At 53.0% G+C, this 21,974-nt stretch overlaps 5 protein-coding genes across 5 annotated transcripts; all 5 read left to right on the top strand.

The window, feature by feature from the left end:
- The first annotated feature begins 126 nt into the window (after positions 1–126).
- Positions 127–2,280, top strand: M430DRAFT_147884 (hypothetical protein). The gene is made up of 3 exons (XM_024863093.1): positions 127–411; positions 464–1,737; positions 1,819–2,280. The coding sequence occupies exons 1-3, from the start codon at positions 277–279 to the stop codon at positions 1,994–1,996; spliced, it is 1,587 nt and encodes a 528-aa protein (XP_024716574.1). The 5' UTR covers positions 127–276; the 3' UTR covers positions 1,997–2,280.
- A 1,645-nt stretch (positions 2,281–3,925) lies between these two features.
- On the top strand, positions 3,926–5,248 carry M430DRAFT_190389 (hypothetical protein). The gene is made up of 3 exons (XM_024864007.1): positions 3,926–4,106; positions 4,160–4,743; positions 4,791–5,248. The coding sequence occupies exons 1-3, from the start codon at positions 4,020–4,022 to the stop codon at positions 5,104–5,106; spliced, it is 987 nt and encodes a 328-aa protein (XP_024716573.1). The 5' UTR covers positions 3,926–4,019; the 3' UTR covers positions 5,107–5,248.
- A 914-nt stretch (positions 5,249–6,162) lies between these two features.
- M430DRAFT_54213 (hypothetical protein) lies at positions 6,163–6,911 on the top strand (the record flags this gene model as incomplete). Its single annotated transcript, XM_024868450.1, has 3 exons — positions 6,163–6,320; positions 6,440–6,711; positions 6,814–6,911. The coding sequence occupies 3 exons, from the start codon at positions 6,163–6,165 to the stop codon at positions 6,909–6,911; spliced, it is 528 nt and encodes a 175-aa protein (XP_024716572.1).
- Positions 6,912–9,732: 2,821 nt separating this feature from the next.
- Positions 9,733–11,664, top strand: M430DRAFT_31526 (hypothetical protein; the record flags this gene model as incomplete). Its single annotated transcript, XM_024866044.1, has 3 exons — positions 9,733–9,792; positions 9,851–10,804; positions 10,864–11,664. The coding sequence occupies 3 exons, from the start codon at positions 9,733–9,735 to the stop codon at positions 11,662–11,664; spliced, it is 1,815 nt and encodes a 604-aa protein (XP_024716571.1).
- Positions 11,665–19,060: 7,396 nt separating this feature from the next.
- Positions 19,061–21,131, top strand: M430DRAFT_110719 (glycosyltransferase family 90 protein; the record flags this gene model as incomplete). The annotated part of the gene is made up of 2 exons (XM_024861383.1): positions 19,061–19,988; positions 20,038–21,131. 2 exons carry the CDS (start codon positions 19,061–19,063, stop codon positions 21,129–21,131), a joined length of 2,022 nt encoding a protein of 673 aa, XP_024716570.1.
- Between the last annotated feature and the right edge of the window lie 843 nt (positions 21,132–21,974).

Below are 21,974 nucleotides of genomic sequence, written 5' to 3'. Positions count from 1 at the left end.
TTCGCGAGGCTGAGAAACTTAAGGTTGCACGGTGTCGCTTTGTAGGATCCCGTAATTCTGCCGCATTCGCATCTGGGGTCCTAGCGTGACGTACGGAGTCGAATAAGCAACGACATCCACAGGCAGCTACAATTTGATCACTTCAACAACTTCACGACAAATCAAAGGTTCTCTATTCACGGGAGTAGATGGGGGATCTACCTTTATATAGAGTCTCCTACTCTTAGTGGGTACACAGAACAGCACGAGCTCCTGGTACCGTCAAAAAGGACAACAATGGCGGGGTCAAGTCTCCAAGCTTCCAAACCCATGAATGTGAAAGAGATCTCAGCCAAGGCTGAAGATTTCGATTTCAACCCTTCTATTGCCATAAAATACTGGTTACGGACTGCGGACACTTTACTGCGGGAGGTCAGGCTACTTGGAAGTGATTTTGCTAGATGACTGCTGACGAGTCGCAAAGGCACGCATCTACGAGCAGGAAGATAATGATCAACAAGCATTCTTGTTACTTATGCGATATGCCACCCTCATTGCCTATAAGCTCCCTAGCCATCCATTGGCGCGGGAACCAGAGAATCGAGCGGGTCTGAGAGCTGCGGACAAGACTTTACCTTTCGTTCTAGACCAACTAGAATTACTCAAACCTCGGATCGAGGCACGATATAACTCATGGCAGAAGGCTATGGAGCGCCGGAGAGAGGCCAATACAGCAATTGAAAACGATAGGCTCAATTCCCGATCCCAGATTGACCTTGCTGCCACGGACCCAGCTGTTGCGGGAAATCCTACAACCTTAGGTGCAGCAGAGAACAGCGATCTTGCAGTACAGCTGGCGCATAATGAGATTCGACGGCGAGAAACGAAACGGAGAGCTATACAGCAGGGCAGTATCTCTGCAGAGGGTGAAAAGGAAAGACGGACGGCAGGACAATGGGGTGGCTGGGAGGCTGCGTTATCGAAAGGTGACCAATCTCATTATGATGATGAGATGCGGCGGAACATGGAGGCTTCAAGGAGACGACTGGATGGGCCGCAGGATTTTGCTCCTGGCCCAGGAGAAAGACGCCTCCCGAAGCCTCCTCGTCCAGCAAGACCTTTTGCGAGGGATGGTAATGGTGAATACCGCTACCCTTCAATACAGAAATCTCAACCCCTACAATATGACGATACTTTTGAGTCATCGAGAACGAGCTCACCCGGCATAAAACTCCCGCCAAAACCACCGAAAGAGAGGTTCGAAGGGCCGATGCACATCAGCCCTCCAAGTCTGCCAGACAAGATCCCTTCCGAAAATCAAGACGTGTCGGCTTCAAAACTCCCTGCAACAAATTTCACATTTCGCCCTTCTGCTTATCTTGAGAATGGCAACCCTCTACGAACAGTCTTTCTGCCTCCGACTTTACGTCTAAGGTTCCTCGAAGTCGCCGAATCCAACACCCGGAATAACCTCGAGACTTGTGGTATGTTATGTGGGACATTAATCTCCAATGCGCTTTTTATTTCAAAGCTAGTCATTCCCGAGCAAGAGAGCACGAGCGATACCTGCGAAACCATCAATGAGAGCGCCTTTTTTGATTACTGTGCTGCGGAGGACTTAATGGTGTTGGGCTGGATTCACACGCATCCGACACAGACTTGTTTTATGAGTAGCAGAGATCTGCATACGCATTGCGGGTATCAAATAATGATGCCAGAAAGCATCGCGATTGTTTGTGCGCCAAGCAAGACGCCTGCGTAAGTTTTCCCCCCTGCTGTCTTTACTTAGTGGACGGGGCTATAATTGTATCGAAGTGAAGTACTAATCGTTGGCACTAGATGGGGTGTGTTCCGGCTGACTGATCCACCTGGCATGCAGTCTGTACTCAACTGTCACAAAACGGGACTCTTTCACCCCCATGAGGAGCCAAATGTGTATACACATGCCCTGAGACCAGGACATGTCTGTGAGGCTGAAGGGTTAAAGTTTGATGTTGTGGATTTAAGGCCCAGGTGATCAGTGATTTATCACGTGTCACACGTGAACCTGCATCAAAATTTCAAGGGCCGAGTATGCAAGATAGGTAGAGAGCCTTTTGACAAGGGATGATATGTGAATTGCTTCTGCGCATAGCATTGGCGTTTGGTTCCACCTGTCAGGATGGGATGGGATGACTAGGTAGATAAGACCCGTCATCCACGGATGACATTGAAGGACAGCAGCTTCGATATGCTGCATTGTGGAGGTCGAAGTAGACCATAGCTGATTGATACCCTGACCAATGAATATCGTTATCTCGTAGCTTGGGATCTTGTTGGATGCAAATGCTTAGTGGTAACTTGCCGTATTGGCCCACGCCTCTTCACTGTTCAAAAGATTCGCCCGCGTTTGAAAGGCAAGATACTCGCGGGTAGATCCGTCAACAGTAACTATAGCGTCATTGCTTCAAGAAACAGTGAATCTAATTACATGTTACTTTTATGGAACTGGGAGGAATAGGATAGAAATCTTCTCCCTATAAACTTCACCTCCATCTCCTTGCATACTGCAACACAATTGAAAGTGTCACGACCTCACAGCAGAACCTTAACTTAATTAACTATTCCGCATTCACGGATCTGCAGACAAAGAAGGATTTGCCTGAGGATTTTTCTACAACGCAGAGTACGAGGGCTTTCTTGGACACTCAGCAAACAACATGCAACATCGGAAAGATGATTCTCTCCACGGTGTTCTCTGGACGAGAGGAAGGAAATGTTTGAGGCTCTCTTTCTGATCTATGATGCTGTATGTTGAAAAGAAAGTGGGAGAAGAGCAGGAGGGGGAAGGTAACCCCCCTTTTCTCTCCCCCTTCTCTTTGTTAGTCCGAAATAAGAAAGCAGGGGAGCCCGTGGTCCAAGTTGGCATGTTGAGGGTAGAAGGGTAGAGGCTGCTGAAAAAATGTGTTATAGATCAATGTTTTCAATATATCACTAAAGTCTACATATATAGACGCTTAATCAGGCCCTGGGCTGTACAGTGAAAGCTGAGGCTTCTTCTTTTATATCACGTGATTATAAAAAGCCCGGCTTCCTGTAATTTTAGAGATATCCAACAACATTAGGGATACTAGACAGGTAAAGACTGAAGAAAAATAGACAAAGTCATCCATACTGGGTCCTCCTATCCATGATTAGGTATAGAGCCTTCTTGGGTAAGGTACCTTACTTTAGGTAGCCGGCAACATTAGCACGTGATTGTCAATCACCTGATTTGTATGACAAGCACATCATGATTGTGCTCCAGCTTTCCTTCACATCACAACTACAATAATATCACCATCGCATTTCTCGTTGGCGGCTTTCATGGGACCCTCCGACGCCACGGAGGGCGTTGATCTACAATGTCTTGAACAGACCTTTTTATCTTGATGTCCGAGGACAAATGCTACAGCACTTCTCGCTCTCGAATCCCTTCTGTCCGTCGCTATCCGCTGAACATGAAGCGCAACAGCTATTCAGACCACCACCAGGATGGGTCGTCTTAATCCCGTGAACTTCATGGCTTATCAGTTGGGGGCGCATGACTGGGCCCTTAGCTCTAGATGTCAAATGGTTCGGCCATTCAGATTATCAACGGCATCAAATGATCCCCCACCACGGCTAATCTCAACTTTAGGGGACGACGTCTGGATGCACCTCCCTCTAAGTGTTAGACGCGCTTCGCATCGCTCGCGTCGTCCTGCTTTTAGGGACCAAATTCCACCACGATGCGATGCGATGCGAAAATCTTTTTCCCTTGGTCCTTTCCTTTTACCTAACGGCGCGCCGCAACACAGTTGGGGTATGAACTGCTCGAGATCCCTTATATAAAGACGCCTCCCTCCCCTTTTCTCTCGCTACATTTCATATTCTTCCCCTTGAGCCATTTCCTTTGACAGAAACGGCGCATTCTTGAAGACCTTCGCTTTGCCCCACTCCGCCCCACCAACACCATCATCACCATTGTCGCGCAGCAGCGAGCAGATTCCTCCTACAATATTTTGCATCCAGCCTTCAACATGACGACCACTTCGATGGTTAAGCCCAAGTTCCTCTCCCAGCCCGACCAACTCGGCGTCGTGGCAGTCGGCTTCTCGGGCGGTCAAGTCGGTCTCCTCCTCCCCTCGCCACACCAGCAAAAGGTAACTAACCTGCGCAGTGCAAACCAGGAGTCGACGCTGCGCCCTCGGCGCTGATCGCAAGCGGTCTGCTCACGCAACTGCACACTGAGCTCGGATACAACCTCCACCATGATAACACGGTGCACTCGTACAAAGAGCTCATGCCCGAATCCGACCCCGATGTGCGCGGGATGAAGAACCCTCTGGCCGTGTCCGCCGTGACGCAGAAGCTCTCGGAACAGGTCTACACGCATGCGAAGGAAGGGCGCTGTGTGCTTACTCTCGGAGGCGACCACTCGATTGCCATTGGCACGGTCAGTGGGACTGCTAAAGCGATCCGGGAGAGGCTGGGCAGGGAGATGGCGGTTATCTGGGTGGATGCGCACGCGGATATCAACACACCAGAGACGAGTGAGAGTGGGAACATTCACGGGATGCCCGTGTCCTTCCTGACAGGGCTTGCGAAGGAGAAGAGAGAGGATATTTTTGGATGGTTGAAGGACGAACACATGCTTAGTGTAAAGAAGCTGGTATACATCGGTCTGCGAGATGTGGATCGCGGGGAGAAGAAGATCCTGAGGGATAACGGCATCTGCGCTTTCAGCATGCATGACATTGACAAGTACGTTGCCCTGAATACGAATGGGGAGCGAATCTAATGGGTTGCAGGCACGGCATTGGCAGGGTCATGGAGATGGCTCTGGGATACATCGGGAACGATACGCCGATCCACCTCTCCTTCGACGTCGACGCACTGGATCCCTTGTGGGCACCGAGCACCGGCACACCCGTCCGAGGCGGCCTGACCCTCCGGGAAGGGGACTACATTGCGGAATGTGTACACGAGACGGGATCACTGATCGCAGTGGATCTGGTGGAGGTCAACCCCACGCTGGCCCCTGGCATCAATGATATCGGAGCGCATGAGACGGTCCGAGCTGGTTGCTCGATAGTCCGATGCGCACTGGGAGAATCTCTGCTGTAGATATTGTATTGGAACTTGGGTCGGAATGATACTATTAGGGGAGGGGAGACGCTTTTTTGGATGGGCCTGGCTGGGGTTGTGTTAAATTGGATGGGTTGGGTTGGGATGGGTTGCATTGGATTTGGATGGATCGCGAGAGAACTGGCGTCGCGACTTGTGAGATATCCTCGATGCCTGCAGGACCTTGGACATTATTAAAGAGATAGATAGAAATCATGAAGAACCGGCGATGCATCTTCTCGAGTCTCGCGATGCTGGCAATGCGCGAATATCCAGAACTTGAATGCGCGGTGTCGAGTTGTCGGAAAACGTGTGTCCATCCCCTGCCACACATTTACCAGCCACCGCTCCCCTGCCTCGCTGCGTCACTTTACTTCTCTGCCCACGTCTCTCCCTCGCACACATATCCCTCACCACCATTCTTTTCATCCTTTTCCCATTTCCGGGAAATTTCACCATCTATTGTTTGCTCTCCATCCATCATCCATCAATCCCCTCCTCTCATTATCCCCATCACCCTCGTTACGCAAAACAGACTCGACGGCCCTCGCGCACCCTCCCGTCTCGCTTAACCCTGCGATCGCACGATCCGCAGCTTATCGCGGATAAGGAACGAACGAAGCTCGAGTCGAGCCGCGCGGGCGCCAACACAGCGCAGACGTGGACGTGGATACCCGGGTGGGGGAGAGCCACGATATCGTGACTCTTTTCGCGGCGGGGCGTGAGGCAGAGGACAGGTATATAAGGGGAGGAAGAAGGGCGGTCTGTCTTTTTTGGTGAGGGGATTATTTGGAGGGGGTTAATCATACCTTAAGAGAGATAGGAAAAGAGGGGGAATATATCTACCTAGGGAAGAGAAAAGAGAACAGAGAAAGGAAAGAGGAAGATTCGACGAAAAGAAAGGTTCAGAAATCAAGAATCTGGGACATAGGCAAAGAGAGTGTCCTAAATACCATCACGCTCGACACCGACGACAACGACGACACCAATTGAATCCATCACCTCACCTCACCTCACCTCCCCTGAATCGCAAAGATGGTTTCCTCCGTCTCAACCATGACCGAGATGGCGGTCCGAGTCCGCACCAAGTACCACTGGCCGGCCGTGCAACTTAACTTCTGGACCTTGATCATGCTGGTTGGAAGCTCGGCCAACTTGGGCATCTTCGCCAGCTTCATGAGCGTCCAGTCGCAGCTGCAGCTTGGGATTCCTTGGTGGGTTCCCCTTTGTCGCATGCCCCTTTTTATTCTGTATATACTTTGTATACACACACACACATATATATGTGTATGTGTATGTGCATAGGAGACCACCAGGCTAACCCCCTCCCCAGGTACTTCCCCTACTGGGTCACCGTCGGCGCGCTTTCCATCGTCTTCATCATCATCATGCTGTGGCTGATTTCCCAGCGCCAGCTGCTGCCCGGTATCGTCATCATGGGCTCCTTCATCCTCTTCGTCCTGTGGACCGTCGGCCTCATCGTCATCAGTATCCAGCTGTGGGGGCCCAGTGGCGTCAACGGGAATTGCGGCCTGTACGTTAACAGCAACGCTGTCAAGGGTGCCAGCACCAGTACCTTGGCTTGGTTAGAACAGCATAGTATCTGTATGTGATAGTCTCTTGTCTTGCCTCTCTCTCTCTCTCTCGATATATTCGTTTTTCTTTCTGCCGCCCGGGTTCGAGCAATGCTAATCCACGAATAAATAGGTCAGAGCTGGACAGCAGCCTGGGCCTTCGAGCTCGTAGGCGCCATCTTCCTGCTATGGATGATGATCATGTCGTACCAAGTATATCGGGACATCTGATCGGACAGACATAATCAATCAAAAAAACGTTTCAAAAAGGGGAAGTTGGTAGAACAAGGAATCCAGAAGAGGTGGTACATATATGATGACGGAAGACGGAAAGCAAGGAAGTGCCGGGGTTGCATGCATCTATAGGCGTTCGGCTGGGTTGGGAAGGAAATCGGCGGTTCTTTATATGGCAGGTCGGGAAGGGAAAATAGCGTACAATAGTAGGTAGGTAGTGTAGTGTCATGGTGTTCATAATTCTTAACATCTGAAAATAGGTCAGCTTGAATTTGTAGGGATGGGTGGATGAGTGGATGGATGGATGGGGTATATCTCCATGCCTATACCATCTAGCACACATACACATACACACATACTCAAATCAAATCAAATCAAATCAATCATCCAATCAAGAACCCAGTAGCCTGTAGCTCCATGATTGTATTTATTTATATTCATTCATCATCTTATATATCATTGATCCCACCACCTCCTCCTCCCCCCTCATCCTCCTCCAAACCTCAAGGTATCAATCACGCTCAATCAATCAATCATCACACCCCATCAGCACACCCCATCCTCACCATCATCTTCATCATCAATCATATGATTTATATATATTTCTAGTTCGACCACTTGGAATCTACTTTCGACCTATAATTTTTGTATTAGCATATCTGATACCTTATATCTCAGACCCCTTCCCTTCCCCCACCCCCCCGCTCTCTCTCTCTCTAAAAAAGAAAGGGAGGAAAAGGGGAAAAGGAGAGAGGGAGAAAGGGGAAAAGGAGGGGGGAGAACATACCCAGTCTGCTTCTCATAAAAATCCCTCACGCCATCAGTAATCTTCTCGTTCGTTTCTCTGTTAAACGTATGTCCCGTTTTGGATTCTATGAAATCGAGTGCTGGAGAATAATATCACACGCGGTTAGCATCCATCCCTCTTTACCTCTTCTCAAAAATTGAAAATTGAAAATTGAACGCCTGCCTGCCTGCCTGCCTCCCCCGGGGGAAGAAGAGAGGGAGGGAAGGAGGCAGGGAGAGGGAGGGGAAAGACATACCCTTATCCCCATAATCCTCCTGTTGTTGTCCATCAGCCTGTCCAGCCTGTTGAGGAGCCCCACCACCGGATTGCTGTTGCTGCTCTGCGTTGTTGTTAGAAGAGCCTTGCTCGGAGGAAATCTCCTTGTTGACGAGGTCTTTGAGTTTATCGGTGAATCCCATGGTTTTTTTTTTTTTTTGTTTAGGGTTTGTTTGGTTGGTTGGTTGAAAGGTGTGCGGATTGGACTGGATTGGATGGATTGGTGAGAGGCGAAATGAGGGGTGGAAAAAGGGAGGGGAAAGGAGAGAGACGGGAGGGAAAGGGACGATTATATAGTGTACCTACTAGGTAGGTAACTAACGTGCTTTTAACTGTACCTCTCTAGTATCAGCTACCTACCTAAGATAGGACGGACTATCCCATCTTAAGAGCACACGGCTTGCTAGCTCTAGAGCAGTCTATAATAGAGGGGTTTAGCATGATCCTCTAAGGTACTCTACACAAGTCCCTACCTAAGGTATCTAAACCTAAGGTATCTAGTCTCGAGCCCCCAAAGCCTTGGCAGCTGAAGAACAACGTCATGGGATCCCCGTCGGGGCGGTGTGATGTGCGTGCGCTAAGCAAACGCTGCGGATCTTGGGGACTGTAACGCGTAGTTTGGGGTCCTGGGAGGGGTTGAAGGGGAGGTTATATATAGATTGGGCTCATTGGAGGGACGGGAGGTTAGGTAAGATGTTGTATGCCTAAGAATAGAGGCAAGGTACAGTATACCTAGATCAGGTAAGGCGAACTATGTATAAGAATAGGTACAGTATACCTTTACCTCGCAGCTTACCTAATAATGCATCGCGAGACAGCTGCTGAATCAGGGGGCTCTCTCTCTCTGATTTCATTATTAGGTATTGTGAATTTGACCTTGTGCAAATAATCCATCCCAGCAACATCATTGGATCGATCGGCCACGGACCCGAGCGGGCGGTACCGGTAGGTAAGGTAAGGTAAGGTGGGCATCGGCCAACCGGCCTGAGAATCGCCGGTCGTGGGAGTGTCGGGACGGGGTGGACGGGCCGTTTTGGTTGAGGAGTGATGTGTGGTGTCTGTGTCTGTGTGGATGTATGCATTTCCTTCATCCATCTATCCAAGGTAACATAGACGTCTATCATATGAGCATCAACCGAATCAATCAATCCGTTGTAATCAATAACTGGTTTACATCCCTCACTTCACATCTCTCTCTCTCCTTCCCTCCTGCGCCGCTCCAACTCCTCTCTTATCCCTCCTCTCTCACTTCACCCTTCACTCTTCACCCTTCCTTCACCCTTTATCAATCATCACCCACCACCCACCACTCACCTCTCACCTCTCACCACCCACCAGTCGCTCACCAGGCCATGCAAAGTCGCAAGAGACCGCCCGGTCAGGGTCAAGGATGACTTGAGGTGCCGTGCCCTCGACTGGCCCCTCTCGACCTTCCCCTTCGTCTCTCGTCTCCCCTGTCTGTCTTCTGCCCTTCCACCGTTACAGTCCCAGGTATTGATAAATCCAACACCAACCCGGTCATTCCAACTCATCCCCAGCCAGCCGTGGCCTGGCCCATCTCCCATTTCCCATATCAGGTCTCTCGGGCCCCCCTCCCCCCCTCCGGGACGCTTCCCGAGTTTTATCAGCCTGTCGAGTGTAACAAGTCTCTCCGATACATACACTTCCCCTCTACTTTATTCCACCACGTTCAATTTCAATACCAGCGCAAGAAAATAAACAAGAATCCCCCCTTCATGAGAATTCCGCCCCAACATGGTCTACACTGGCCAACCGAGCAGAGGTTGCGCGACCTGTCGCAAACGTCGCATCAAGGTATCTCCCCTCGAGAGACTGCTGCTGACCGCTCCCCCCCTGACTGTCCCATGCGCAGTGCGATGAGAAAACCCCCGCCTGTGGCAATTGCTTCAGGATCCACGAGACCTGCCCGGGCTACAAGGACCAGTTCGACCTGGCCTGGAGAGACCAGACCACCGTCGCAAAGAAGGGCGTCGAGCGAGGGAAGCAGAAGCGCAGGGCCGCGCGGGAGAAGGTCGTTGCTGCTTCGTCGTCGTCCTCTTCGTCGTCGTCCTCGTCCTTCTCTCAAGATCCGGCCCAGGACTCCTCACGATCCTCACGCTCCTCCTCTGCCTCCGATGCTCAGGACAATAACGATGCGCGACTAGCTGGAACTGAGTCTCACGATGCGATCATGCGGGGTGCCCTGATCCCCTCTAGATCGCGGGGTGTCTCCCGAGCACTAAAAGTCCAAGAGGCCAAGGACCCGACAACGTCGACCACATGGTTGGACCCTCATCTCGGTCTCCGTGTGACGCCAGAAGATCGCACTTTCTCCTACTTCCTCAACTCCTACATCCTCCCCGTCCGAGATCCCCTCGCCCGCCGCGGCTTCCTCGAGTACCTGGGCCCCTTGTACACGCACGCCGACCCCCAGTCGCCGTTCATGCTGTCGACGATGGCCGTGGCGGCGTGCATGCTCTCCACCCGCATGGGCCAAGATCCAAACACCACCTTCGCGCGATCCTTCTACCTCCGAGCCGTCAAGACGATGCGGGACCAGGTCTCCGAGCAGAAGGGCTGTGCGAATGACGAGATGCTGATCGCGGTCTTGCTCCTGCACATGTATGAGGTGAGCGAACCCTCTTCCCCCATCAGCGATGGCCGGCTCATGGTCTCCGAGGCTTTTATCGCGCGCGGTTTCTGGACGAGTGCGTCCAGTCATGCTCACCTGGATGGGGCGCTTGCCCTGATCAGATACCGGGGAATTGCGGATTTTAAGGGGAAGAAAGTATCCGAGGCGATAATATTATATGTTCGAAGTTTACTGGTATGCGCCCTTGTCCCTGAGACAATCATGCCGCGGACTTGCGCTGACCGTTTATTCAGATTGGAGAAGCCTACGGGAGTAACTCTGCAGTGCCCCGTGATGTGGCAGAGTGGGCAGAGCTTGTTGGTGACTCGGAGAAGATCCCAGGAGTAACTCTGGACACCATCAACCTTGATCTTGCCAACCTCCGCGCATCGGCCGCCGAGATCCATCGTGCGCCGGCGGTCAATCCGCGTATACGCGCATCGCAAATACAGTACCTCCTTAACACTGCTACCGACATCGACCGCCGACTGACTGAGTGGTGTGGGACGATCCCCAAATCGTGGATCCCGATCCGGGTCTCGGGGGAGAAGTACATCGCCCCGAGCATCAAGGAAGCGGGATTGTACCAGGATTACTGTGAGATCTATGGCAGTGTGTTTCTCTGTAGCTCGTGGAGCAGGTTTCGATTGCTGCAGATCGAGGTCAGGAAGATCCGCCTCTCGTGTCTCGCCGGGAGCGAGAAACCCTCCGCTGCGAACCTAGCACAACAAGAAGCTGACAAGCACAGCATCCAACAACTAGTGGATGACATCTGTGCCAGCGTCCCCTTCTACCTGGGAGATCGGACCGAGCCCGGAGTTCCAGGCGATCCCCGCGTTCGATACCCGCGGGCGCCTGGGAAGCCCCCTATCCGAGACCACTACCAGACCGGGCCAACCATGGGTGGATGGTCACTGCTCGCGCCTCTGGGTTCATTGATGAGGTTGAACATCAAGCTTCGGGAGGGCCAGAAGCTGTGGATTAAGGGGCAGATCACCCGGACCGCTAGGGTATATATGGTTCGCAGGCTGCCTGGACAGCCGCCGCAAGGATGAAGAAAAATCAAACACGGCGCGCGTAGGTTATCAAGGAGAAGACAATTCGGGGCCAAGCACTGGACATGGTCCGCAATTGAGAAAGAGCATAGTTGAATCTATGGACTCTGTGGATAGAGAGCGGCAGGCCGCTGATCGCGGCTTTATATGAGATGGAAAGTTGGTGGGCAAGATACCTAGGGGTGCAACGTAGACAAGTCACGATAGGGATGGGAATCCCAAGTTATTGGAGCAATGAAGGTGGATCAAAGTGAGCAGATATGTTGCGTGGAAGATAGCTAAGTGTGTACATGTATAGATATAATCCATCATACTATCCCTGGATCATATTGTACAGCTATAGGACTGTGAAAAGGGGGGAATAACATTTTCAGTACCGAATGGGTGTTGGCCTGGATGCCTTATTTCACAGGCTACATGACTCGGACGTCGCATCCAACAATCCCTGTCTTTACGACACTCGGACAACAACACATCAAAACAGTTGCCCGCGATGTTGACCCTGCATAGCGACTCTTGAAAAAGAAAAAAAGAACCCCTTTAAAAATCCCCAATATCAACGATCGAGCAAACGACTTTTTCTCTGTCGCGGCCATGTCAATTGCGAAATAACAAAAGGGCTCTCTCGGCAGAATTGTTCAAGTCTCTTCTCCCTTCTACAACCACTGCAACAACCAGACAGACTCGTACGAGCGCGTCCGTCTCCTCCTCCTCAGGAGAAGATATTGATATTACTACTAGGCGCCGAACACGAATGCGCCGGCCAGCAGCACAATGACAGAGACATCAGACGAACACCCGCCCTCGGACGAGCCAGAGTCGCGCCCGCAGACGGCGCGCAGAGATCCGGAGCAAGTCCCTAGCGGTAGCTTCGAGCACACCGACGACAACGACAACGACGATAATAACCTGTCCCCGAACAAGGAGGAGGAGCACTTCGCCGACGATGATGAGGAGGTCGGTGCAGGGACGCAGAAGAATAACCAAAGGGCATCGCTAGACCCGGCGAGCCTCCCTGCGTTGCCGCAGACTACGGATAGCAGCTTGCTGTATGTGCATAGTGAGCATGGACCGAGTAGTGAAGCAAATATGGATTCGTTGGATGAGGGGGCTATGCAGAGGCATTTGAATGATGTCGAGGAGAGCTTTTTGCCCACGCTCTCGCCAATTGGCATGACAGAGAAGGGCGCCGATGATACGTATCTATTTGATGGAGCGGCCCGGGGACAGAGCAGCCCGCTGAAGGAGGAAAACTTTACACCGAAGAAGAATAATACGAAGACGAGCGAGAAAACCCCACCGTCCTCGCCCCCAACACCGCCGAATGCATACCAGACTCCAGCAGCCCCGAGGGAGGACTCTGCGGAGGGCGAAGATGATACGTCGGATGTAGGCAATTCGACGTCCTCCCTTGAGGTCATGTCATCTCCTACGGTAGCAGCGGTGGCACGGTCGATCTCGAGAGCTGTCTCGTCGGCGAGTGGGAGGGGATATGAAACGGCGAATGATCAGAGCAATCCGCAGTCTCAGGAACACAACACGGACGATGAAGAGGGTCTTGGGGAAGCCACGCCAAGGAAACCAAGGTATGATTCTTCTCGTGCCGACTCGGAAGAACGGCCAACGCTTCGCCATCAGTACTCCAACCTCAGTCTCTCTGCAGATGCGGGGAGCACGCCAGGTCTGGCGCTGCTGAATCGCCGCGTCTCCGGCAAGAGACCAAAGTTCCTGCGAAGCAGACATGGAAGCTCGAGATCATCTATCTCCTCCTTCGTCACCAACCCGGAATCCAACGAAGGGAGTGACGCCACGCTGGGTGCGGATTACGCTCTGCAGTCGGGAGGGGCGGCGCCCGGGGGTGGATTCTCGCGGAGTAGCAGCTTGGCTCTCTCGCGCTCAATCAGTCTCGGTAGCATGGCGTCGGGAATTGACGATGGTCACGAGTCACCGGGGCGCGTTGATGGCACTCTCGCGACGTTGACGGAGGAAGAACAGAATCGAGAACGATCGTCAAACGATGAGCCCTCGCCGCCGGAGACACCCCGCGCACCGAGCAGCAGCAAGCTGTCTGCGCCCACGGATACGGTGATCGCCCGCCATGTGCGCAATGTCCGCGTCCCTGAGTCGCTGGCGAATGAATACAGGAGTAAGAGCGCTACGAGATCCGCGGACAAACGCTCCGGGCTTGTTGGTTCGGGCATTGGGCGGAATGGGAGAAACCTTACCCTGAAAGAGCAGAGTAGTACCATAGAGAGGCTGTCAAAGGAGAACTTTGATCTGAAGCTCAAGGTCATGTTCTTGAGCGACAGGCTTGACAAGCTCTCCGAGGAAGGGGTGAAAGAGATGATCTCAGAGAATGTGGAGCTGAAGACTGGACTTGCCGTGATGCAGAGGGATAACAAGGCCCTGAAGCGGAAAGTCAAAGAGCTTGAAAAGCAGCTTCAGGACGACGAAGGGAGACCCGGGACTGCCAAATCCAGCACTTCTACCAGCGCCACGAGTCCGAAATGGTTCGATCAGGAGGCCCAGGAGCGGGAAGAGGAGCTCTGGTACCTCCGCGAGAAGGTAGAGGAGTACGTGACGGAAATCGAGAGGCTTCGCAACGACAGCATCCAGCGGGAGAACGAAAAGCGCAATCTTGCCGAGGCCGTGCGCTCCATGGGCGAGAGGCATGGTCTGAATCTTGGAGCCCGCGAGGAGGTGGACGTGTGGAAGGACCTTCTAGAGCAGGAGACTGCCCGCAGAGAGCAAGGCGATGAGGAGATCAAGAAGCTCCGCGAGGAGATCTTCCGTCTGAAGAGCGAGACGGCGTCGAGCTCTAGTATCCAAGGACTGAACCACACCACCAATATATACAACATCACGAAGAAGCGTGCGGGCTCGCTATCGCGTCCACGGTCAGGTCTGTCGGAGCATACGGATGAAAGAAATGGCACAATGAGTGCTGCGAGTACTCTGGTGGAGGAGTTGAGGAGGGAAAGCGAGCAACTAAGGCACGAGAACGCCGAGCTAAGACGTGAAGTCGGCGCACAAACCTCGATGCTCACCTCTCGGAATCGCGAAAAGGAGCGCCTCTACCAAGAAATCGAGGACCTCAAGCTGGTCCAGCGCCGGGCCGGATCCAGTGGCGATAGCATCATCGAAAGATCCGCCTCGCGAGCTCACGGGCGCTCGCTGTCGCGGACGAGCGCGGACACGCGGCAGACCAACATGACGGAGGCCGAGCGCGAGGATTTCGAGAACAAGCATGCCGAGCTTCGCGATCGGATCAATAGCCTGAAGATCCATAACCAGGATCTCCAGCGGGAGCTCTCTTCCTGCATGGAGGATTTCGAGGTCGCGGTTGAGCAGAAGACGCAAACGGAGGCCCTGGCCGCTGAGTTGCAAGATGCCCTGGCGGCTGCGGAGGCTGACTTGCTCACCATGCAAGCCGATAGGGATGAAGCCTTGAAGGGGCAGGAAGAGGCTGAGATTATGTTCGAGGCACTGCGAAAGGAGGCCCAGGAGGAACTCGATGGGTTTGCTGTTGAGACGGAGGAAGCGAACGCCGAGATCGAACGTCTACAGCACGAGCTGGCGGACGCCACGGAGAACTTCCATGCTCTGCAGAATGAGATGCGGGAGATGAGTGAAGGGGTAGTAAGGCTGGAAGATGATCACGAAAGTAAAATGGGACGGATCAAGGATCTTGAGAGAGATCTGGAAGAAGCCAATAGAGAGCTGGAGCAGATGGAGAAGAATCTCGTGGAAGCGAATGAGAAGAATAGCCGTCTTACTGTGCAGCAGGAGTCGAGCCAGAGCGAGATTGCTTTCCTGCGAGAAGAGCAGGATGCCGACAAGATCAAGATTGGTGATCTGGAGGCCGCCATCTCGAACACTGAGCAGAGTCTGCAGGAGGAGCGAGACCGCGCGAGAGAACTCGAGCAACGGCTGGCTAGCGAACGGCACCAACGAGAAGTCGTGGCTAACAAGGAGAAGCAAGAGATTCAGCAATTCGTCAACGATCTCAACCGGGAGGCATCGACCGCCAAGGACGAGGCTCGCCGACTACGCAAGAGCTTGACATCTAGGGAGGTGGAGGCGGCGGAATGGAAGCAGAGGTTGATGGAGCTCGAGAGCAACCTCCGAGAGGCACTGGGTGATCTCGACGGCACCCGCGCCAGCCTACTCAGCGTAAATCACAATCACCCAGAATTCACGTTTGGCTCACCGTTAATGTATGTGCAGTCTATTGCCAAGCTCCAGCGGGAGCTCGAGAACACGATCCGCGATCTCGATACTACGAAGAATGCTCTTGCTGAGAAGGAACGCCTCATCAAACAGCGGGATGAGTTGCTTGAATCACATGGTCTGGAATCTAGAAAGCTGGCGGAGATCCTCGATAAAGAACGGCAAGCCCACCGGAATACCAAACACCAATTCGAGACGTTCAAGAAAACGCAACAGCATACCTCGCGCACCTTATCTCAACAGGAAGCCCGCGTCCAGGAGCTTGAGGCCTACCGCCAGCAAGACCGCCGCAGGCTCACCGCTCTTGAGAACTCGTTCAAGGACCAGCTGACGGAGCGGAACATCCTCCTCTTACACCTCTGGGGCCACATCAGTGCCCTCTGTGGCAAAGACTGGGTGAACAATAACACACTGATCAACGGCCGGGCCGTCCCGACGCTCGAAGTCGTGTCTACGATGTTTCCCGGCTTCTCCAAGAATCTCCTTGCGGCCGTGAAGACGCTCGAAGGCCTCGTTGAGCACTTCCGATCCCGCATCCGCAACGTCGAGCGCGACCTCTGGAAAGAATACCAGACGCTCGAAAGCAACCTCGAGCTCCGCACCAAGCGCCTCGACCGTCTCGAGACCATGGCCCGTAGCGCCGTCCCCAGCACCAGCGGCGACGGCAAGCGCGAGATCGAGAAGCTGCGCGAGGCCAACCGCGCCCTCAAGGTCGAGATCAGCACGCTCCGCGCCGCGCACGAGGTCCGCGCCGGCGTCTACAGCACCGACCCGTCCTCCCCCTCGCCATCCGTCCCCACGGGCCCGCGCCACCGGCTCGTCGTCGACAAAACCCGCTCCTCCTCCTCGACCACGAGCACGCGGCACCACTCCTTGACGGCGCTCGAGACGGCGCAGCGGGCCAGCAGCTCCCGGGCTCGCAGCCGTGGTAGCGCGAGCGGGAGTGCGAGCGCGGCCGCCGCTGCCGCCGCTGCCGCCGCGGCGGACGCGCCGGACGAGAAGTACGACGCGGAACTCCAGTGGCAGGTGCGGCTCCACCAGATGGAGTACAAACTGAAGGCGGAGCGGGAGGCGCGGGCGCTGGATCGGAGTAATGCGCTGCAGCGGCTGGAGGAGAAGGCGCGCGAGAATGCGGAGCTGGTTAGGGAGTTGGAGAGGAATAAGACGCGGTGATGAAAGGCAGAAGAGAGAAAAAGAAAGAAAGAAAGGCGTTTCAGGTAATGGATGGATGGATGGATGGATGGAATGGATGGATTGGGTTGGGTTGGGTTTGGACTAGGCTAGGAAAGGAGGTGTTTCTTTGGTGTTTCTTCTTACAATTGATTCTCTATTTGATGATGGGGATACAGCAAGGCGTGAGCAGCTGGGAGCGGAGCGGTTCTGGAGCTACCTACCTTACCTATTCAATGAAAAGATGCGAAAATTGCTTTTCCGGGCATGTTATGTGTCGACCAATCAATCCATGTATCAAGTGTATCATTAATTCGTATTGATCTTGGTATCTTGGTATCTTGGTCTCTTAGGTAGGTGCTTCGTATGTTCGTATGTTCGTATCCCTCCCTCGCCGCGGCCATCTAAAAATAACTCTCATCTATGTCAAATAGGCTACTCTACCTGTAAGTAAGACACCACTAACATCACCATCACCACCCCCAAAATCCCCAAACCAATCCGAATCAACTCGAATCCCCTAAAAAAAGCATCAAAAACGTCAAACCCAAAAAAACCAAAAAAAAGGATGAACACATCATATCTCACGTGACAGTGACACCAAACCAAACCCCGTCCCCCGCCGATCGCGCCGCTAACCAACGTTTATCGCCATTTGGGTGAAACAACGGATGAATGCCGATCTTTGGACTTCTGTGGAACGGGATTTTTTGGGGGGGTTTGATGGATGGGTGGCTGGGAGGAGGAGGGGAGGAGGGGAGGGAAGTGTGGGTTGGATTGGGTTGAGGAGGTTATGTGTATGAGGGAGAGGGAGGGTTGTGAGTAAGAGTAAGAGTGAGATGAGATGAGATGGCGATAGATGAGTTAGATGAGATGAGATTAGAGATTAGAAGATGACGGGAGGAGAGACGAGACGTGGCTTCATGCATAAGTTTATACGGCCGGGTGCGGGCGGTGCGGGCGGTGGCTTGCATTAGCAGTTGATATATTCATAAAATTCATAATCATGATAAATACCTTAAATACTAGGAAACTATTATTATCGTAATAAATAGTAATAATGATGGGAGTTTGGCATTTAGGATTCTGAAGAAAAATCAAGCTTCTGTCAAAGAAGATCGGGTGTGAGATGGTCTATTGTTTCTATTCTTATAACTAACTGCTAAGAAGAAGTGTCGGAGAGGAGGGGAGGGGAGGGACGGGGAGGGACGGGACGGGAAGACAAGAGAGAGAGAGAGGGAGAGGGATGGAGGGAGGGAGGGAAGATGCAGAGAGGAGGACCCTGATTTTTTGAGATGCGGGATGGGAAGTATGAAGTATGAAGTAAGTATGATGTTATGAAGTTTTATTCAATTAATTAATCCTGAGATATCAAGGTTATCAGATATCCATCCATCCCGTCGTCTTATATGAAGCCTCTCCCGCCCATGTGGGGACTCCTGGATCATTCGTTCGTTCATCGTTCGTTCAATCGTTCAAATCAGTTCAATCGTTCGTTCGTTCGACCGAGAGGCTGGTACATTGTCTGTCCCACGCTTACATAAGCAACCCCCATGATCCATCAATCCTCCTCGATCCTTTTGATCCCTTTTCGATCCTGTTGATCCTCTTCTCTTCTTGTCCTCACGAATTCTCTCAATCAATCGCAATTCATCTTCTTCAATCATGATGCTCCAACGGGTCCTCGCTGTGCTATAGCCCCCTCGAAACCCTCCCCCCCCCGGTTGTCCTCGATCGTCCATGACTCGTCCTACACGTCCCCTCTGTCTCTCTACGTGTAATCATCATCATCATCATCATCGATCCTGATTTGAAACGGTCCCCCTCCCGCGCCCTGAACGCCCTCAACGAACGAACGAGATCAACAACAACAACAACAACAACAACAACAAACCCCTCGCAAACCCTTAAAACCTCTGGCTCGAATGCTTCCGTCGAACGACGCTCTCCCCCGCGCGCCCTCTCTTCTTCCATGAAGATATCGTCGCCCATCCTCATGGCCTATCCGGGTCCGCCACGCCGGACCGCCGGTGTGGTGCGCTACAGCCTGCTCGCCCTCGCCCTCCTCTCCGTCCTCCTCTACTTCCGCCACAGCGCCCAGAACGCCGGCTTGACTTCGCCCTTCAGGATCGATATCGATCCCAAGCCTGACCCGCCCCTCGAAGGTGCGCCGCCGACCCCAGAAAACCCCATACCCCAGACGCCGGCCCCCGTTGACCCGCCGCCTCCAGTCGAACCACCGGTCGAGGAGGTCAAGGAACCAGTCGTAGTCGTGGATGTGCCGCCCCCCGCCGTCGAGGAACCCGCCGTGGAGGAGGAGCAGCCGCCCGTGGCCAAACCCAAAGCACCGCCGCACCCCATCGACACCCTGATCGAAGCCGCCGAGAAGACCTTCGACGACCTGCTGAAGAAGGAGAGCCACGACCTCAAGACCGCCGCCGCCGTCTACCGCGAGCGGAGAGGACGCCACCCCCCGCCCGGCTTCGACGTCTGGTTCAAGTTTGCGCAGGACAATGGCGCCGTCATGGTCGAGGATTTCTTCGACCAGATCTACCATGACCTGGGTCCCTTCTGGGGCCTCCCTCCCTCCACCATGCGGAAGGAGGCCTGGGATTACGAGATGACCATCAATATTCGAAATCACACCGCCTCCACCGGCAGCGAGTGGTTCTGGACCCAGATCTGGCTGAACCTCACCAAGACGATCGAGCACATGTTGCCGGACATGGACATCGCGCTGAATGCCATGGATGAACCTCGGGTGGTGGCGCCGTGGGAAGACATCAATCGCTATATGGAGACGGAGCGCAAGACGCGGGTCATGGCGCCGGCGCATGAAGTCATCTCCGAATTTCAACATCTTGCATTACCTGGCGAGTTGGACAGGGAGGTGAAGACGCGGGATAAGGAGTGGGAGGATACGAGTAAGTATTGGAATAGGTCCGTTGCTGCTCCTCTGCTGACCCTCCCCAGGGCCTTTCTGGCAGGTCGCCTCCCGAGGCTGTCACCCCGACAGTCTTGCTCGCCAGGCGGAGACCATGTCCGATTTTGACCACACTCCTGTGATATCCCTCGCGCATACCCTACCGCATACCTACAAAGGCTACGTCTCGAATTACTCCCTCTCTACCGATTTCTGCCACCAGCCCGATCTCCAATCCCTCCATGGGATGATGATTGCGCCACTCTCCGTCTCCGCGACCAAGACCATGTTCCCTATCTTCGGCGGTTCGAAACTCCCCACGAATAACGAGATCCTCCTCCCTCCACCGATGTACTGGAGCAACGAAGAGCGTTTCTCCGGTGGTGATGACCATGGCGAGCCTTGGGAACACAAGATGGATGAGGTGGTCTGGCGAGGGGTCGCAACTGGTGGACTCAACACGGCGACGAACTGGAAAGGATTCCAGCGCCACCGATTCGTCGCCATGACCAACGGAACCAAGATCTCCGGCGCAGAGTCATGGGAGCATATCCCAGAGAATTGGGCCATGCCGCCCTCGTTATACAACTTGGCTGCGCAACAAGAGAATAAGCTGGGGGAGTGGACCAGCAAGTGGTCAAATACCGGGTTTGTGGACCTGTCGTGCAACCCCCCCGAGACGACCGGGACCTGCAGCTACACGTCCCCCTACTTTGAGATCGTGCCGGGCATGAAGATGAGCGACCAGTTCGACCGGAAATACGTTCCCGACATCGACGGAAATTCCTTCTCCGGCCGCTACCGCGGCTTCCTGATGTCCACCTCGCTGCCCATCAAGGCCACGATCTTCCGCGAATGGCACGACAGCCGATTGGTGCCGTGGAAACACTTCGTACCGATGGACAACCGCTTCATGGACTTCTACGGCATCATGGAGTATTTCCTTGGCTACGAGGGCGAGGACATCAAAGTGCCGGGCCACGACGACCAGGCGGGCAAGATTGCGCTCGCGGGCCAGGAGTGGGCCAATAAGGTGCTCCGAAAGGAGGACATGCAGATCTACGTGCTCCGATTATTACTGGAATACGCGAGGTTAGGGGACGACAACAGAGATAAGCTCGGATGGGTAGACGATTTGTTATAATGAGGCGCACACACACACACAGAATCTCCGGAGCTATACGACCCGGAATTCAGGATATAGCATAGCAGCAGCAGCATCCCGCGGGGTGACTTGACTTGAGACTTTCGAGAAACGCGCGAGAAAATACGACGCGAGAAAACATACGGAGTTGGGGCGAATACATATATGAAATATCCTATCTTATCATCATCATCATCATCATCATCAATCTTTCCCCGCTACACACACACTGTCCTGTCCTGTTCTGAAACTGCAGATGCAGATGCAGGCAGAGGCAGAGGCAGAAAGAAAGTGTAGAGGCAGAGCCGGGAGCCTGGCGTTCTTGGGGAAATTCATCATCATCATGTCTGTATAAACTCTGTGAGCTTAGTTAGTTACCTAGGGGCTATGCCGTGTGCGCGCAGAATTTTGGGCTGCATTGCATTGTTTGTGTAAATTAGAGTTGTTGTGTGTGTCAAGAGGGCAAATAAGGAAGGCCTTTTTCGTAATTGAATAAGAATAATGAATTGATACCAAGCAGGCTTGACTGAGTTGTGGTTGTGTTTGTTGTTGTTGTTTGTTGTTTCTGGTCCTGTGTTGTCCTCTGTACGCCATGATATCCCTCATTCTTCAACAATTATGCTATAGTACAGCTTCAACTTCAGCTATCTATATACCCTACGCTTTTTTTTTTTTTTTTTCTTCCATCAAGACTATCTATCTTGTCCTATTCTATGAACTATTCACATCCCCCCCCTAAAAACACTAATAGTCCGTGACCGTCCTATCCCTTTACGGAAATCATGTATAGGAAAGAAGAAAGCGGGTATTTGATCAGGCTTTGAGTTCGTTCTTTTTGCCGTG

The sequence above is a fragment of the Amorphotheca resinae genome (genome assembly GCF_003019875.1).
Source record: "Amorphotheca resinae ATCC 22711 unplaced genomic scaffold M430scaffold_14, whole genome shotgun sequence".
NCBI lineage: Eukaryota > Fungi > Ascomycota > Leotiomycetes > Helotiales > Amorphothecaceae > Amorphotheca > Amorphotheca resinae.
The sequence above is the reverse complement of the archived record's forward strand: the minus strand, read 5'-3'. Positions and strand labels throughout refer to the sequence as shown.

Bases quoted from the DNA above. Each gene is read 5' to 3' on its own strand.
- M430DRAFT_147884 (XM_024863093.1), top strand. From the start codon at position 277: ATGGCGGGGTCAAGTCTCCAAGCTTCCAAACCCATGAATGTGAAAGAG. The intron at 412-463 runs GTCAGGCTACTT...CGAGTCGCAAAG, and splicing joins CGGACACTTTACTGCGGGAG to GCACGCATCTACGAGCAGGA. The intron at 1,738-1,818 runs GTAAGTTTTCCC...CGTTGGCACTAG, and splicing joins GCGCCAAGCAAGACGCCTGC to ATGGGGTGTGTTCCGGCTGA.
- M430DRAFT_190389 (XM_024864007.1), top strand. From the start codon at position 4,020: ATGACGACCACTTCGATGGTTAAGCCCAAGTTCCTCTCCCAGCCCGAC. The intron at 4,107-4,159 runs GTCGGTCTCCTC...TAACCTGCGCAG, and splicing joins TCGGCTTCTCGGGCGGTCAA to TGCAAACCAGGAGTCGACGC. The intron at 4,744-4,790 runs GTACGTTGCCCT...AATGGGTTGCAG, and splicing joins AGCATGCATGACATTGACAA to GCACGGCATTGGCAGGGTCA.